This window comes from Lactuca serriola, chromosome 7 (genome assembly GCF_051521515.1).
Source record: "Lactuca serriola cultivar US96UC23 chromosome 7, Lser_US96UC23_V15, whole genome shotgun sequence".
In the NCBI taxonomy this organism is placed as follows: Eukaryota; Viridiplantae; Streptophyta; class Magnoliopsida; order Asterales; family Asteraceae; genus Lactuca; species Lactuca serriola.
This window is the reverse complement of record NC_136414.1, coordinates 39,353,036-39,368,500: the sequence shown is the minus strand read 5'-3', so window position 1 is coordinate 39,368,500 and position 15,465 is coordinate 39,353,036. Positions and strand designations below refer to the sequence as shown.

Genomic DNA, 15,465 nt, shown 5'->3' with positions numbered 1-15,465 from the left:
TAAAAAAAAAGGTAGGTATTTCAAAACTTTAATATATTTAACGAGTATTTAGTATTCACACTTTAATAAGGTTCTTCTTATTATGTTTCTTATTTGATTATATATATATATATATATATATATATATATATATATATATATATATATATATATATATATATATATATATATATATATATATATATATATATATATTACGTTTTTAGCGTATATTGTCTATAAATACACCCATTGGCCTCCCATTTTCTGTAACTCGTCTCGTTCTTATCGCTCTCTTCCTCTCTGGTGCGCAAGCTTAAACCAAAGGGAGTAGTTCTCGCATAACCTCTTATACCTTTCGCAAGTCCAGTTGTACGTTACGCATATCGAATTGTATATTATCAGTCGCCACAATGGAAGGAGGGATACATCCGGCGGACTCATCTGCGTTCCGCGAGTGTTTTTCGTTGGCATGGAAGAACCCTTACGTTCTTCGTCTTGCTTTCTCTGCGGGTATTGGTGGACTTCTGTTTGGTTATGATACAGGTAATTAAACCCTCTCTCTATATTTTTTGTATCTTATTTCATTTCTATGTCGATCTTGCGGTTGATAGTGTTGGAGGTGTGATTGTGTAGGAGTGATATCTGGTGCGCTTCTTTACATCAGGGATGACTTCAAGTCTGTGGATAAGAAGACTGTTTTGCAGGTGAGTCCGACATTTTGCCTAACCCTATGGGTTGTTACGATTACACATAATCCAAGATGGTCAAATAGTCAACTTATATTATACACTTAATGTTTAATAATTATGTTATAAAATCAAGTATTGAAATAAATAACATTTAATTATGGGTATTTTTCGATGGTTCCTTTAGGTAATTGACATACCAATATAACAGTTCCACGTCTAGTCCTAATATATAGGCTTAGTCAGTTATTTTTTTTACTTTTGTTGGTTCTGTTGATCTTTAAATATAGTAAATATTTTATTTCCATTTCTAATATATAAGGTTTTTTTTGGAATGAATAATTTATTTACTAAATTATATGTTTAATCAAATGAAGAATACTAAGTGGATGTATTATTATGGTGAATAAATTTACTTAAATGAATTTAATATTTGGAAAAAAGTTATATCTAAGTATTTATTTTGACGTTGAAAGGTAAATTAAATATGACAATTTTAATTATTTAGTGAAAAGGATATGCACGACGTTTTTGTTGCTCTGTTGCACCAATCGCGTTTTTCATGGGATTCACATATATTCTCTAATAATTAACTTTATATTATCTTTATTGATCCTAAGTTAAAACTAGAAAAGTATTCTCCCCTTGTTTTATTAGTTTGGATCCTAAAAAGATAAAATAGTTAATACAATCTACTTAAAAATTATATTTTACGATATTGTTAGTTATCTTTTTAGTATTTTAATATTCTGGATTTATGTGGACATGACAAATTTGCTTCAAGAAAAACCGGATGATATCGTTTTCAAACTTACATTAATTTATTGATTCTTTGAATATTTTTCTATAAAAGAGTCCAAATTCGACACTTCAAGTGACCAAGAGAATCATAAAATAACTAACTATAATATTTTACAAGTTAGGTAACTAATAATTTTTATGTTTTAACGAAAATAAAATTAAAACTCATAAAGTGACAAAATTACCCTTTTAAAGATAAAAAAATGTCGTGTACTTATACGAGGCGATAATTATTTATTGTTATAAAATTATACACAATAATGTAAAATGACAAATTAACCTATGACCATACCCAATGATTGAGACTTTGAAAGGGTGAGAGGGAAAAAACCAGCCAGAAGCACGTATGACCTACCAATATTGAAGTGGGTTCTAGTCGCTTCGTTTTCACTCGAAAGGTCAAAGTCTTCACTTGGAACTTTATGTATTGAAACCAAGCCAGTCAAATCTCAGATGGACCACTTTACCCCTTCCCTTTAATTAAGATATATCTGAATTTGTTGTTTACATTTAAATTATCACAATTCTAGTAGTCTTATCTTGACTTATAAAGCTATCATGCCAAGTTAATTTGACTATAGTGTTATCATTAGGAAATTAATAATAATTTTATTATTTGTAACATATTATATAAAACTCACTTGTAATTTTATTTATTTATTTATTTATTTATTATATATTTTTTTTTTTTTATGATGGTTTCAATAGGAGAGTATAGTGAGCATGGCACTTGCCGGAGCAATTGTCGGAGCGGCAATGGGAGGGTGGTTAAATGACCGTTATGGACGGAGATTCGCACTGTTAGTTGCGGATTTCCTTTTCTTTATTGGAGCGATCCTTATGGCTGCTGCACCCAACCCCAGTGTTCTGATTGTGGGCCGTATCTTTGTTGGACTGGGAGTTGGAATGGCTTCAATGACTGCTCCGTTGTATATATCTGAGGCGTCTCCTGCGAAAGTCAGAGGCGCTTTGGTCAGCACGAACGGGTTCTTGATCACCGGAGGCCAGTTTCTATCTTACCTAATCAATTTAGCCTTCACTAAGGTTAGGCAAAACAATATACATTACATTATTGTTGTTTGCTTGTTTGATGTGACACGTAATTTAGTTAAGACATATACTTATGTTAAATAATTGATACTTTTTCTAAAATGAAACCAAAAGAAAAGAATGGCTTTAACTATCTAATAGCTTTTTTCATATGTATATGTTAACAAAAATCATTTATTAATTTCAACATGATATGATATTTGCATTCATGATAATTTATACATATAAACATTGATATAAATATAAAGTTCACTTTATTATATAAATTAATAATAAGTTAAAGTTAAAACAGATTATTAAAGAATTTTGGGTAGTTAAAGTTTTCTTTCCTGTATACACAACCGACGTCAATGATTGCTTCAAAGAACCTCTTTTATATTTGGTGATTAAGTAAGCATATGAAAAAGGATATAATGCCCCCACATCCCCACCATATATCTTTTCCCCATCTTGTGGAAACAATCTACCATGGCCTCATTTGCAATGTGCCCCACGCAATCAATCTTACACCACATATACATTTACATGTGTATATATTTTCAATGCACCCATCATGTGAAGTCTCTTTAATTATGCTATATATTTCAGATGTATTTTGGTAATTTCCCTTATTTTAATCACGTAAAACTAAAATTTTTCCTAAAATCACTTGGTCTAGTATGCTCTTTTGAACAATATAACTAAATTTAAGGGTTATTTTTATTAATTTCAATTTCTACATCTTTTGAACAATATTACCGCATTTAAAGAGTATTTTCAGTAATTCATTTCATATAAACATCCTTCCTAATCTTCCTTAATAAATGAAAATAATTTTGCCACTTGTCATTCTCTCATTAACTTGGACACATGTTATTTTTTTTGTATTTTTGATTAAATGTTTTTTTTTCCATTTATCATTTTCTTATTTTTTTTTTATCTTTTCTTAATTAACACATTATATATACACCTCAATTAATAATTACCTTAATTGAAAATAACCAATAAATTACAATATTATTACTCATATAACATTTAATATGTTTACTTTTAAATTTTAAATTTCAAATCTAAAATTTTAAATTGAAATAATTTTTTGTTTAAACTTCTATATTTAATTTTTTGTTTTATCAAACCCGTATTTTTATAAAATACGGGTCTTACACCTAGTCTATCCTAATATATAAAAGTGAGTTTGCTACATGTCAGCTTCTCTTTTATTTTTATTTTGACACTTATCATTTTCTAAATTTTTTAAAATATTTAATACCCACTTGTCATTTTTATACTTTTTTTTTAATTTCACCTATTAAATGTCACCTCATATTAATTAATTTTATAAATATATTAATTAATATACATAATAACTTTTTATTTGTGAATTTCACTTTCTATTAATATATTAATTCATGTATATGCATATTAATGTAGATAGTATATTTAATTTGTGAATTCATATTAATTAATTTTATTAGTATAGATTACTTAAAACCAAATTACATAAATAGTCCATATGGTTTATCAAATATCACAAAATCAGTCGTTACTTATTTTTTTTATTAACATCGTCTTTGGGGTTACCAAAACTTGCGTGAATGGTCTTTTTTTGCTCACAACGTTACTTTTGGTCTTTTTATTACTCGTTTAATAAACGGGTCTTAACCCTAGTCCTCCTTAATAAATAAAAAACTTTTTGTCACATGTCATTTTCTTCTTCATTTGAACACATGGCATTTTCTAAAATTTTTTAATTTTCTATTTTTCCACTTGTCATTTTATTGTATTTTTCATTTTATTAAATTAAAATTCTCCATTTAATATGTAAGGTATTTATTAGAAAGAGTTTATATATGTAATGTATTCAATACATTAAAGCCTCATTAATTTTAATAATTCAAAATTTTTCTCATTTTTCTTATAAATTCAAACTTTTCAATTTGTTAAAATTTCATATTTAATTTTTTTAAATAAACTCATATAATACATTGTTCCTTATATTGCCTAAATTCATTTCGTTTGTCTAATAAAATCTTTTCCATTTAAAATATTTATTCAAGAAAACTCGTAATTTATTACTTTAACATCTTTGGCTCATTATACATGTATTCCCCTGCCAAATAGCAATCATGAATTCCCCAAAGTCGTTAAGTATCACATGTTTTGTCGTTACCCTTTTTCTTTTCTTTTCTTTTTTCTTTTCATTTTACCAAATACAATTATTAAAAAACACAATATTTATCCTTTTCATCTTAGCAAATACAATAATTAAAAAAAATACAATATTTATTCTCATTATTTAGGCACCGGGAACATGGCGTTGGATGCTTGGAGTTGCCGGACTCCCCGCCCTATTGCAGTTCGTTCTCATGCTCGCTCTCCCCGAATCCCCTCGTTGGCTTTACCGCAAGGTACATTTTTTTATTTTTATATCCAAAAATTTCACATGTTAAAAAAATTAACAATAAAATATATTTCCACTTTGTATTTAAATAAAAATAAAAAAAATTCACAATAAAATATATTTCCACACTGTATGTATTGATTATGACAGGGTAGAGAAGAAGAAGCGATAACGATACTAAGAAAGATATATCCGGCGAGTGATGTTGAAGCAGAGATCGAAGCTCTCAAGGAATCGGTGGAAAAGGAGATTGAGGAAACAGGGTCATCGGAGAAGATCAACATGATACAATTACTAAAAACAAGGACAGTAAGAAGGGGTCTAATCGCCGGAGTTGGGCTTCAGGTTTTCCAACAGTTCGTCGGAATCAACACCGTGATGTACTACAGTCCGACCATCATTCAATTAGCCGGAATTGCATCAAACCAGACCGCCCTCCTCCTCTCTCTGGTGACAGCTGGGCTCAACGCCTTGGGTTCGGTTGTCAGCATTTATTTCATTGATCGGATTGGGAGAAAGAAGCTGTTGGTGATCAGTTTGATCGGTTGTATCCTCTCGTTAGGGCTTCTTTCCGCCGTGTTTCATGAGACGACATCACATTCGCCGCCTGTTAGCGCGGTGGAGTCCTCCCACTTCGGTAACATCACCTGCCCGGCTTTCACTTCCGCCGGACCTTCTGCTACCTGGAGCTGTATGAGATGCTTAAAGGGTTCTGATTGTGGATTCTGTGCTTCACAAACTGATAAGGTAAAAACCATACTTGTTATTGACTTTTTTAGTCAAACTAACTAATCTTTAACTCCATAACTTGTACAAATCATTCAATCTTTTGAGTAACGAAACTATAATCATTTCGAAGTTGAATTTACCCTAAATCGTATCAAATTATGTCATCATCGAGTTCAAATTTGACCTTCAAAAACTACGTTCTTTTTTCTCACAGCTACTACCCGGTGCATGTTTAGTCGAGAACAAAATCGTGAAGGACACGTGTCATGGTGAAGGCCGATTATGGTACACTCGAGGATGCCCGAGTCAATACGGATGGCTCGCACTAGTAGGTTTAGCTCTTTACATCATCTTCTTCTCACCGGGCATGGGAACAGTTCCATGGATTGTCAATTCCGAGATATACCCATTAAGATTCCGAGGTGTTTGTGGTGGAATCGCTGCTACATCAAACTGGATTTCAAATCTTATAGTTGCTCAATCATTCTTGTCGTTAACTGAAGCCATAGGAACTTCATGGACTTTTCTAGGGTTTGGGGTTATATCAGTCGTAGCATTGCTTTTTGTCATCATCTTCGTGCCTGAAACTAAAGGTTTACCCATTGAGGATGTGGAAAAGATGCTTGAGGAACGGGTTTTTCAGTTGAAGTTTTGGAAGAAAAGAACACCGGTTGTGAAGAAATCGGCGCCGGTTTGAACATAAAATAATGCATATTAATTTATGGTGTTTGATGCTTACCTTATAGTAGGTACGTACGTAGATTATACTGCGATATTTAGCAGTGTTGAAAATTTGGTTTAGACTTTTGTAATAATAGATTATTAGAGGGATTGTGTTTTCTTGTTTTTAGGTGTTTGATGTGATGAATACCGTTTAAGGAAGTGTCGTTTTGTGCACAGTGTAAGGGGTTTTAATATCTGTGCCACAACACTTCTTTATCAAGTGTTATTATTCATCCACTCAAATACCCTAATATTATTATTACTTTATCGATTAATATAAAATGCATATTTATGGTGTTTGTTGTGTGCAATTTTTTCTGAATAATATGCCGCGTATTGAGTACATTATCAATCAGGTTGAGTTGAAACGAGTAACCCATCAAATCTGGTATGGAGAGTGTGAGGCTTGATACTATTAGGCCAAAGACGCTTTGATTTGTATTACTACTAGAAAACATGGTGTTTTCCTATATTTCCGTAGCTAATTAGCTACGAAATCGCTACGGATCAGCTACAGAATGGGATGTCCTTGTTTAGTAACGGAATAGCTACGGAATTTTCCGTAGCGGTTCTGTAGCTAATCCGTAACTATAATTTAGCCACAGGCCATTATGCTACAACCATTTTTCCATAGCAATTCCGTACCTATCTGCTTATAGCTACGGATTGTACTGTAGCTATTGATTCAGTTTTCTAATAGTGTATTACGGTTTATAGTTTGGTTTTAATTTACATTCAAATAATCACAAGTTTTGATTTCTCTATGAAAACATATGATATAAACTTGAATACGATATAAAGTTGTTTAGTTTGTATTGTCTACTTTCTCGATTTTAATTATATTGGATTAGTATAAGTATTCTTTGCAGTATAAGTATTCTTTGCTGCTATCATGCTATATATGAGAAACCGTTGCTTCTAGAGAAACATGTTTAAAAGGATACGTACGGAGACAACGATGTGACCCAACAAAGTGATGGTAAAAAAGAAAAGTAAAGTGGAAAGCTTGGTGGCCCAAAAATTAAAGAAAGGTGTGGCTACATTTGGTCGTTGCTAAAAGTGGCAAGTTGAGTGGTGCCACAAATTTTTACTAGTAGATAGATTATTTGGGACTCTTAGTAGTATTGAATATTGAATTAGAGCTTAATTAGAGGGATTGTGTTTTGTGTTTTTGGTGTTTAATGTGATGAATAACGTTCTAAGGAAATGTCTTTCCGTGTATAGCTAAGTTTCCTTATTGGGTTGTTATGGTCTATTCCCAAAAGAGTTCTTTTCATTGTTATTATTAGAGGTGGCAATCGAGTCGTCTCGTGTCGGGTTCGTGTCATGTCAAAACACTAAACAGGTTGAAAGTGCTTGACCCTAACCTGACCCATTTAATTAACGTGTCGTGTTGTGTCAACCCGTTTATTTTCGTGTCGGGTTTCGGGTTAGGGTTATACCTTGAAATATGTCGTGTAATATGAGGTTAAAAGATTGAGAATGTTGAAAGAGTAGGAGTTTGGTAGGCGGAAATAAAAAAAAAAACTAATTGTTTTGAGCCACAATAGATGAATTCATAGCAAGTTTAGATGACAAAATTAAAAGAGTGGGAGTTAGGGAGGCGGATGACAAGGTTATGAGGATGTAAGAGTGGTGAAAGAGGCTGAGTAGTTTGGAAGAGAATGGAAAAACTGAAATGAAATCTTGATCTAGACGGCTAAGTCATTTCAACATTACAAAACAATTCAATTCGAAGGTTTTCTTTTACTTATGCTTTTGGTTTTGTATCTTTGTAGTTTATCTAAATAATTCAGAAAACTTGCATATAAATAAACGGGTCATTTTCGAGTCATATTCGAGTTGAAATTCTCAACCCTAGCCTTACCCATTTAATTTTCATGTCGTGTCGTGTCAACCCGTTTATTTAAACGAGTTGAAATATATTACCCAAACCCGTTTATTTTGTGTCGGGTTCGTGTCGGGTTTCGTGTCGTGTCAATTTTTGCCACCTCTAGTTATTATTCATCGCGTGAAATACCTTAAATCCTTAATATTACTTTATCTATATCTATAAGTATATAATGCATATTTGTGATGTTTAAAGCCCTTATAGTAGACATGTTATTTAGCAACAACCATTGGTATCCAATATTTAAATTAGACTTCAGTATTAAATATTAGGCCATCAGGAATACTATCCACGCCCCTGCCATGGGTTTTCTTGCAGATAAGCAAGAGGGAAACACCACACCCGCTTTGGGGTACTCCTAACGCAACCACTAGAGAGGAGATGAGGGAGAAGCAAGAGAGAAATAGAGAGAATGCACTACATGGCACAATGTGGTACAGACCACTCCTCATAACGACTTTGATGCCATGTAAGCACACCATCATTTCCTACAATGGCAAAGCTAAATGGGGCGTTGTGAGTACTATAACATCTCTAAAAAACACGTTTTATAAATAAATAAGAAATCAATTTTTGTCGTGCTCTATTCTATTGTACTCTCAGCTAAAGAGATTGTACCATGTTTTTATTGTGTGAGACCGGATAACTGCATAAAATATATTTTTTCCGGTTCCTATAGCAAGTATAAAGAGAATAAGTTGCGGAATATCATAGATGATCAAGTTTTAAACGATTATTTAGTCAATTTAATTTAGAAGGATGTGTTTCTACAAGTTCGCAATGACAATATCATTGATTGATTAGCAGATTCAATTGTAACTTATGCTTAAATTATATTTTTTCCAATTTACGACTTTAAAATTAAGAAACTCTTTTCATTTACTATTTTGAATCTTTGTAATTTTTGTACCGTGTATCAAAATTTTTGGTTCCACCACTGACCCTCAAGGTGGTCTTGCACGATCATGGCATCCATGCCACCTGGCCACGAGACCTCATCGTGCCATGTATATCCCATGGCTTTAATGGGTTGTATTTTGGTGTTTAAGGTGGTTGATGTGCCATGTATATCCCATGGCTTTAATGGGTTGTATTTTGGTGTTTAAGGTGGTTGATGTGTTGGATTGGTCCTAACGCTCGGACATGTTAACAAAATTAGGATCGGTTTACAACCACATACATTGATGAACCACGAAAATGAATTTTCTTGTGAAAAGTAATTAAAAAATAAAAAAATTACAAAATTATGTATTCAGTCCCTTTGGCTTGTTAAAATAGACCGACTAAGTACACCTAAGACCACTATGGGCTTAGTTCTTATGTTTGAGTTTTTGCATGGTCCATCCTTTAGACGCATAAAATTACTTTTATAACATTTTTATTTATTTTATTTTCTTTTAACTAATTTTAATTTTAGAAAATAAAACTAATTAAACCTTATCGCCATCCCATACCCAGACCCCACGCCTCATGACAAATACTGGATCCAATGTAGGCATCACATCCCACTCTCTCCAGCTTCTTTCTACTTATAATCACCGACCATTAGGGAAACTACCTATCGTTGCCGCTCTCTCCAATCTCTTCGTGACGACCCTGCCTCCACCAAAACTCACTCCCACTCACATTCTTCCTTCTCCGTTCTAAGAACACCTTATCTCTCCTCCCTTTTGCCGCTCTCTCCCAATCTCATTTTCTCGTTCCCTTTCTTTCTTTGAAAAAGAAATTTACATAATCGAAGGAAAACCTTGGTACTACAAGAAAACGAAGAGGAAGATTAACAATAACAATGGTCTCAACATTTATGTCCCCGATCCTCTTGCAATATGTCACCTTCTCCTCACAACCACTAAATATTATCTCTTGCTTGAGTGAAATCATTTTCATTGAATGTGTACTAGCTCCTATTATCACCAAACCTTGAGTGAAATATTATCTCTTGCTTGTGTGTATATATCATCTGCAACGTGTCCCTTAGTATGGTACATGGCTTACGACTCACAATCAACACAAAACCCTAGGGCCTCATCTTTTGGGTCCTATTTAAAGGCTCTAACTCTACAGTTTCATCATTTTTCCCCCTTTTGCCACAATTTCTTTGGTGTTTGGAGAACTTATAGTCCAAAGGTGGTTTTGGTTAGTATTTTGGACCCATTCTTATATATATATATATATATATATATATATATATATATATTAAAGGAGGATAGTTTTTAGGAATAGTGAACTTATCTGTTATTTGGCAAGAATGGCCCTTGGATATGTTATTTCTGTTTTTTTTTATCTGGGTGTTTTATGGAAGTATTTACTTTCTTGTGTACACGTGTTGATCATCGTTTGGTTTATCCGCTTCCGGATCTTCCCACCGCCTCAAAATATCTTTGGTCAACGTTATCTCTCTTTTCTTCCACAAACCTCCCATCGCTTTTTCGCCCCTGCTGTTTTTTGCATAGACCGATTATTAGTGGCTAGCAACTCGACATCGAGGGGATCGCGGTGCCTAAAGAAGTTGTCGTGTTCGCCGCCAGTGCAGTCGTCGGTGCCACCATGAAGCGCTTCAGAGAGCTGCGTTCACCTACCAGAAAAACGCTTCAGAGAGTTGTGTTTTACTTCAAAGAATCGATTCGGTGTCTGCTCATCGGATCTACTCGGAGCTTTCACACATGTAACTCGTATGAAATTATACAAGTGATTATAGCGTACAAGACGTCCTCCATCGTCTCACCGATTCCGGTGTTCTCCAGCTTCACCGCCAATCAGGCGATCCTTGATGCCTTCATAATGTAGATTATTCACATTCGTTTGGTGTTGGCATATTCATATACTTTTATTGAATTAACTTATCTGATTGCAAATGTTTTGTTGTTGTATGTAGCAAGGGGGCTAAGCGAGACTTTAGCACCACGATTCTTGAGCGAAAGAAGGCGGCGAATAGACTAACTGACTGGTCGTTGATGAAGGCATCAACAATGATAACTCCTTTGTTTCTCTTCATCCCGAGACCATGGAAAAGCTTCAACTCTTCAGAGGCGATACCATCCTGATCAAGGTATCTTAGGGTTTATACTTTATAGTTTATACTATCTTATAATCGTTTATTGAGTTCTCTAATACTTGAATATATTGTTTTCTGCTCTTCCTGAAAATTATTCTTTGCATTCTTCATTCAATCTAGGGTTTTTTTTTATACAAGTTCGAGTCGACCTAATGAATCAGACCTTATTATTTCTCTCTAATCGAATTCAGTTCCAACTGATGCAATATATGGTTTTGCTTCTGATTCATGATAGGTTCCTTTCTCACCATCAATAAATTTCTGGTGGCACGCCAAGTGTTTGACATTTTGCTTCAGTGAAGTTCATCATATATTTTTATATGGACCCTTGACCGGATGACTAGCCTGTTCAGATACTGGTACTGGAAGGTATAAGCTTCCTTTCCAGCTTTCCTCTCACCTCACGTTCTCATTTTTTCAAAAAAATTTCCCTTACAGGATTTGAATGGTGAAGCAATCCGAGCTTTAAGAGCTACAAAGGTTTTAGCGGTTCCAAATGATGCACTCTATGGTTTTGCTTCTGATTTGTGGTAAGTCTTTGTGGATTCATTGGTTTTCCAAGACCATCGGTCTTCTTCCTCAGTTACACCGACTGAAAAACATTTGAAATCGAATTTGGGGATTTAAGTGAATATTGATTTCTTTATTTACAGATTCGAGCCAAAATTGATCGGCACCACCTGGGGTCGTAGGCTTTCTTTTCTTCCCTCCACTTACCCGATTTGTATCCATTTTTCCTGTCGGAGCCGTCATCTTGGGATACTTCATGTACTAAAAAGATCTCATAAAGCTCCTGTCAGCAGTCAATGCATTAAATGCTTACAATTAGGTCCGGGAGAGATTTCCTTCACAACTATAAAGGCCAGATTCCCATTTATAAAATATTTATTATGAAAAAAGTTAGATTTTCATGAAATTCATAACATTTATTGTAATTGTAGGTATCTGGGTAGTGTGACAATCTTTCAGGAAGCGTTGTGATTGTCTATGAAATCATAGCATTTGCTCTGCTGGGGTTAACAAAATCAAAAAGAAAATTGCTAGGTCCTATTGTTCTTGGATCCTGGATTCTATTCTTATTATGGAATCACATTTTCCTATTGTGTTCTCACTCAAGCTATTTAAAATTTTTTTGTTGCTTACGCAGAAGGGGTCGTGGAATCACTATGGTCGATTGATCAATATTTTGAGTTTGTTCTTATGCTTACGTTCAATACCCGATTGTGTTTTCGGGTACTTATTTGAATTGGAATCAGAATCTACTGAATGGTTTGATTGCTTTGATTGATCTTGCTGCTCATGCTACTGATCACACACAATCCGAATGACTCAAATTTCTTGATCTAAGAACATATAACAAACTAGAATTACTAAACTTCCCTTATTTACTGCCATACAAATTTTCTTGGAGTTACATGGGGTAGGTTGGGGGTAGAGAATGACAAACAAAGCATATAGAAATACCAAAATTATAATTAAATCTCTGTTACATGTGATAATTTATTTATTATTATATTTGATTTCAAAGCTGTAAATTTTTAAAGTACAAAACAAAAAAAAATTATCTTTTTATTCGTTTTCATAGAATCATACCTCTTTGTGTTGTAGTTGTTTCCCTGATTGTATATAACTTTCCCTAATTTTTTTTTTGACGAATGTTTTTTTAATAAACGATATTTCAGCAACAACATTGGACTTCTCCTGCAATGGAATCAACATTACATGCAACAAATAAAACAAGCATTAAAAATGGCACCTCAGGTTGCTGATGTGTATTTTTCAAAAGCATTGCATGATGTCGATATACATGTGAAAACTTTCTTTTTAATTTTACATTTTGTTTCTATTAAGGTTTTGACTTATTTTTTTCCGCTCAAATTATGGTTTGCTTTCATTCTTTTGTACCCTCATGTTAATACCGATGGCCATATTGTTTAAATGAGTGTCCATAATACATTTTCTCTTCAATTCTTAAACTACCCATTGAAATTTGGAGACCTTATAATGGTGTTATTGAAACATATAACATTTTACTTTAATTCTAATGTTAGGTGCATGATTTGATCATTCAAGGAAATGAAATCGAAGAAGACGATGGATGGATGGGGTAAGTATGAAGATGCTATTTCTGTATTTATTGTAGATTGCATTGTACTTTCATTTAAAACCACCTGGATATAAGATTGTATGTTCATTGTTTTCGAAAACCTATTCAAATATAGCATTGTACTTCTTTTGGTAGCATGATCTATCATTACATTTCCATTCATCTGATTGATGGAAAATTACACAGAATAGTAACATACTTTAATTTGGATACCAATTTGTGCAATGTACTTCATTATTTGTCTCAGAAAACGAACACATTATGCCCCGTGCAACGCGCGGGTAACCCCTCTAGTTGTCATAAAATGAAGCGAGTTTTGTCTTCCCATTTGTACCATGCTTGAAGTTTGTAACACTTTTGACATTTGGAGTTGGTATTAGAGTTGATTATGTTTGAAGAATGTAAATGGATAAAGTTGCAAACTTTATTTGTAGCATCCGGTTTCGAGAAGCTTTCTATTTCGAGAATTATGGGCTTTAAATGGATCAAGTTAGGGCCATGTACTTCAAGGGTTTGCATTTAGACCCAATTGGGCGTGATTTATATAAGTTGGGTGATCCAAGCTTTCGGTTCGTGTTTTGGGAGTCCAAGGGTATAATGGTAAAAAGTGACGCTTCAGACCTTTCCTTGAATTAAGGATTCATGTTCGAAAGGTTTTAAGTCGAAGGAGATTAGATGGGATTGTAGGGTTTTTTTTACTATTCCGAGCATATAAAGAGCGCTGAAAAAAAAATTAGGATGAATAAGTTAGTGCCTTTGGAAATTGAATGAGAATGCGTTTTGCCCTGTACAATGGGCGTACATGGGACATACGTTGGGCTTACTGGGCTTAAGATATCGCAATGATGCACCCTAATATGTTGGGAGTACTTTGAGTACACTAGGCATACACAAGTTAGAGTCAAACCCTAATTTTTGGTTCTTGGACCTTTTTAAAGTCCTTAACTTATTGGAAACCCTTCTTACCTTCATTCTCCACCCTCTAAAGAAGTTCCCACAAAACCCTAGCCCCATTTGAAATATTCTTGAGCCGAGTGATTTGGTGTGTTTTTGGTGCATTTGGAAGAAGAACTCTTTGGAGGAGTGTTGGCTAGCTTGGAGCTTGAAGATCCAAAACTCTCTTCACCTTTGCAAGCTTCTGTAGGTATAAAGCTTCAATCTAGGTTCTTTTCTGTAGATCTAGTTCTGGGTTATGATTTGCCATGTTTTGGTCCCATGATTTGGGTCTTGTGCGTAGAATTTATACCAAAAAATTTGAGTCTCATTTCTATTCATTTTTGAGGTCATTAATTTATAAAAATCGGATATTGATGGGTATATATCATCCATACATAAGTTAGTGGGCTTTTGGTGAAGTTATGAATCTAGGGCTTCGGTTTGGACTCCATTAAGCCATGCAAAGTCATAAAGTCGGGAAATTTATGACTTAAGGTGTCCCATTGAATCAAATTTGGGTATTAGGTTTAAAGTCTTAAGGTATTAAGAAGATTAGAATCGAGTTTAGGCTTCAACGAGTTACGGTCGCCGTACCCTCCTGGTACATTATGCGTAATGGGTTTAGCATGTTAACCCTCTCTTCGATCATGTTGTACGATGGGTGTACAATGGTGGCACACGGGGTGTACTCACCAGAAGCCATTTTGGGCTATTTTGGGCTTTGGGTCTTTTTGGGTTTGGCCATGTTTTATTGGGCTAAGTATGGGAAGGGGTAAAATAGTCTTTTACCCCTTAGCATGATAGGATATGGTTAGACATTTGATTTTGGGTTATTACCCTAATTATTGACTAGGATTGATCTTGGATATGTTAAGTGTGAGAAGTCATGGTAGCAGCAGCTCGAGTGTGTGATATGTTGACATCAGATTGAGATGAATCTCCTTACTTTACCCATGGGTCGAATGCACAAATGTCGACCCACTAGGATTTTTTATGTAGGATGCTAATTGTCTTTGTGACTCTTGCATTATATGATGGGTTGGGCCCAACATCATGCATGTAAGGTTGGGCCCAATTGCATGAGAGGGTTGGGTCCGTTATATGTTGGGATAGTCCCATTGAATG

At 34.1% G+C, this 15,465-nt stretch overlaps 1 protein-coding gene and 1 long non-coding RNA gene across 2 annotated transcripts; both read left to right on the top strand.

The window, feature by feature from the left end:
• The first annotated feature begins 251 nt into the window (after window positions 1-251).
• Window positions 252-6,525, top strand: INT2 (inositol transporter 2). Its single transcript, XM_079012049.1, has 6 exons — window positions 252-525; window positions 616-686; window positions 2,178-2,513; window positions 4,799-4,906; window positions 5,050-5,646; window positions 5,843-6,525. Exons 1-6 carry the CDS (start codon window positions 393-395, stop codon window positions 6,323-6,325), a joined length of 1,728 nt encoding a protein of 575 aa, XP_078868175.1. The 5' UTR covers window positions 252-392; the 3' UTR covers window positions 6,326-6,525.
• A 3,952-nt stretch (window positions 6,526-10,477) lies between these two features.
• On the top strand, window positions 10,478-12,243 carry LOC145062472 (uncharacterized). Its single transcript, XR_013687576.1, has 5 exons — window positions 10,478-11,025; window positions 11,118-11,291; window positions 11,533-11,666; window positions 11,736-11,827; window positions 11,951-12,243. It is a non-coding gene; the product is annotated as an uncharacterized LOC145062472 (long non-coding RNA).
• The last annotated feature ends 3,222 nt before the right edge of the window (window positions 12,244-15,465 follow it).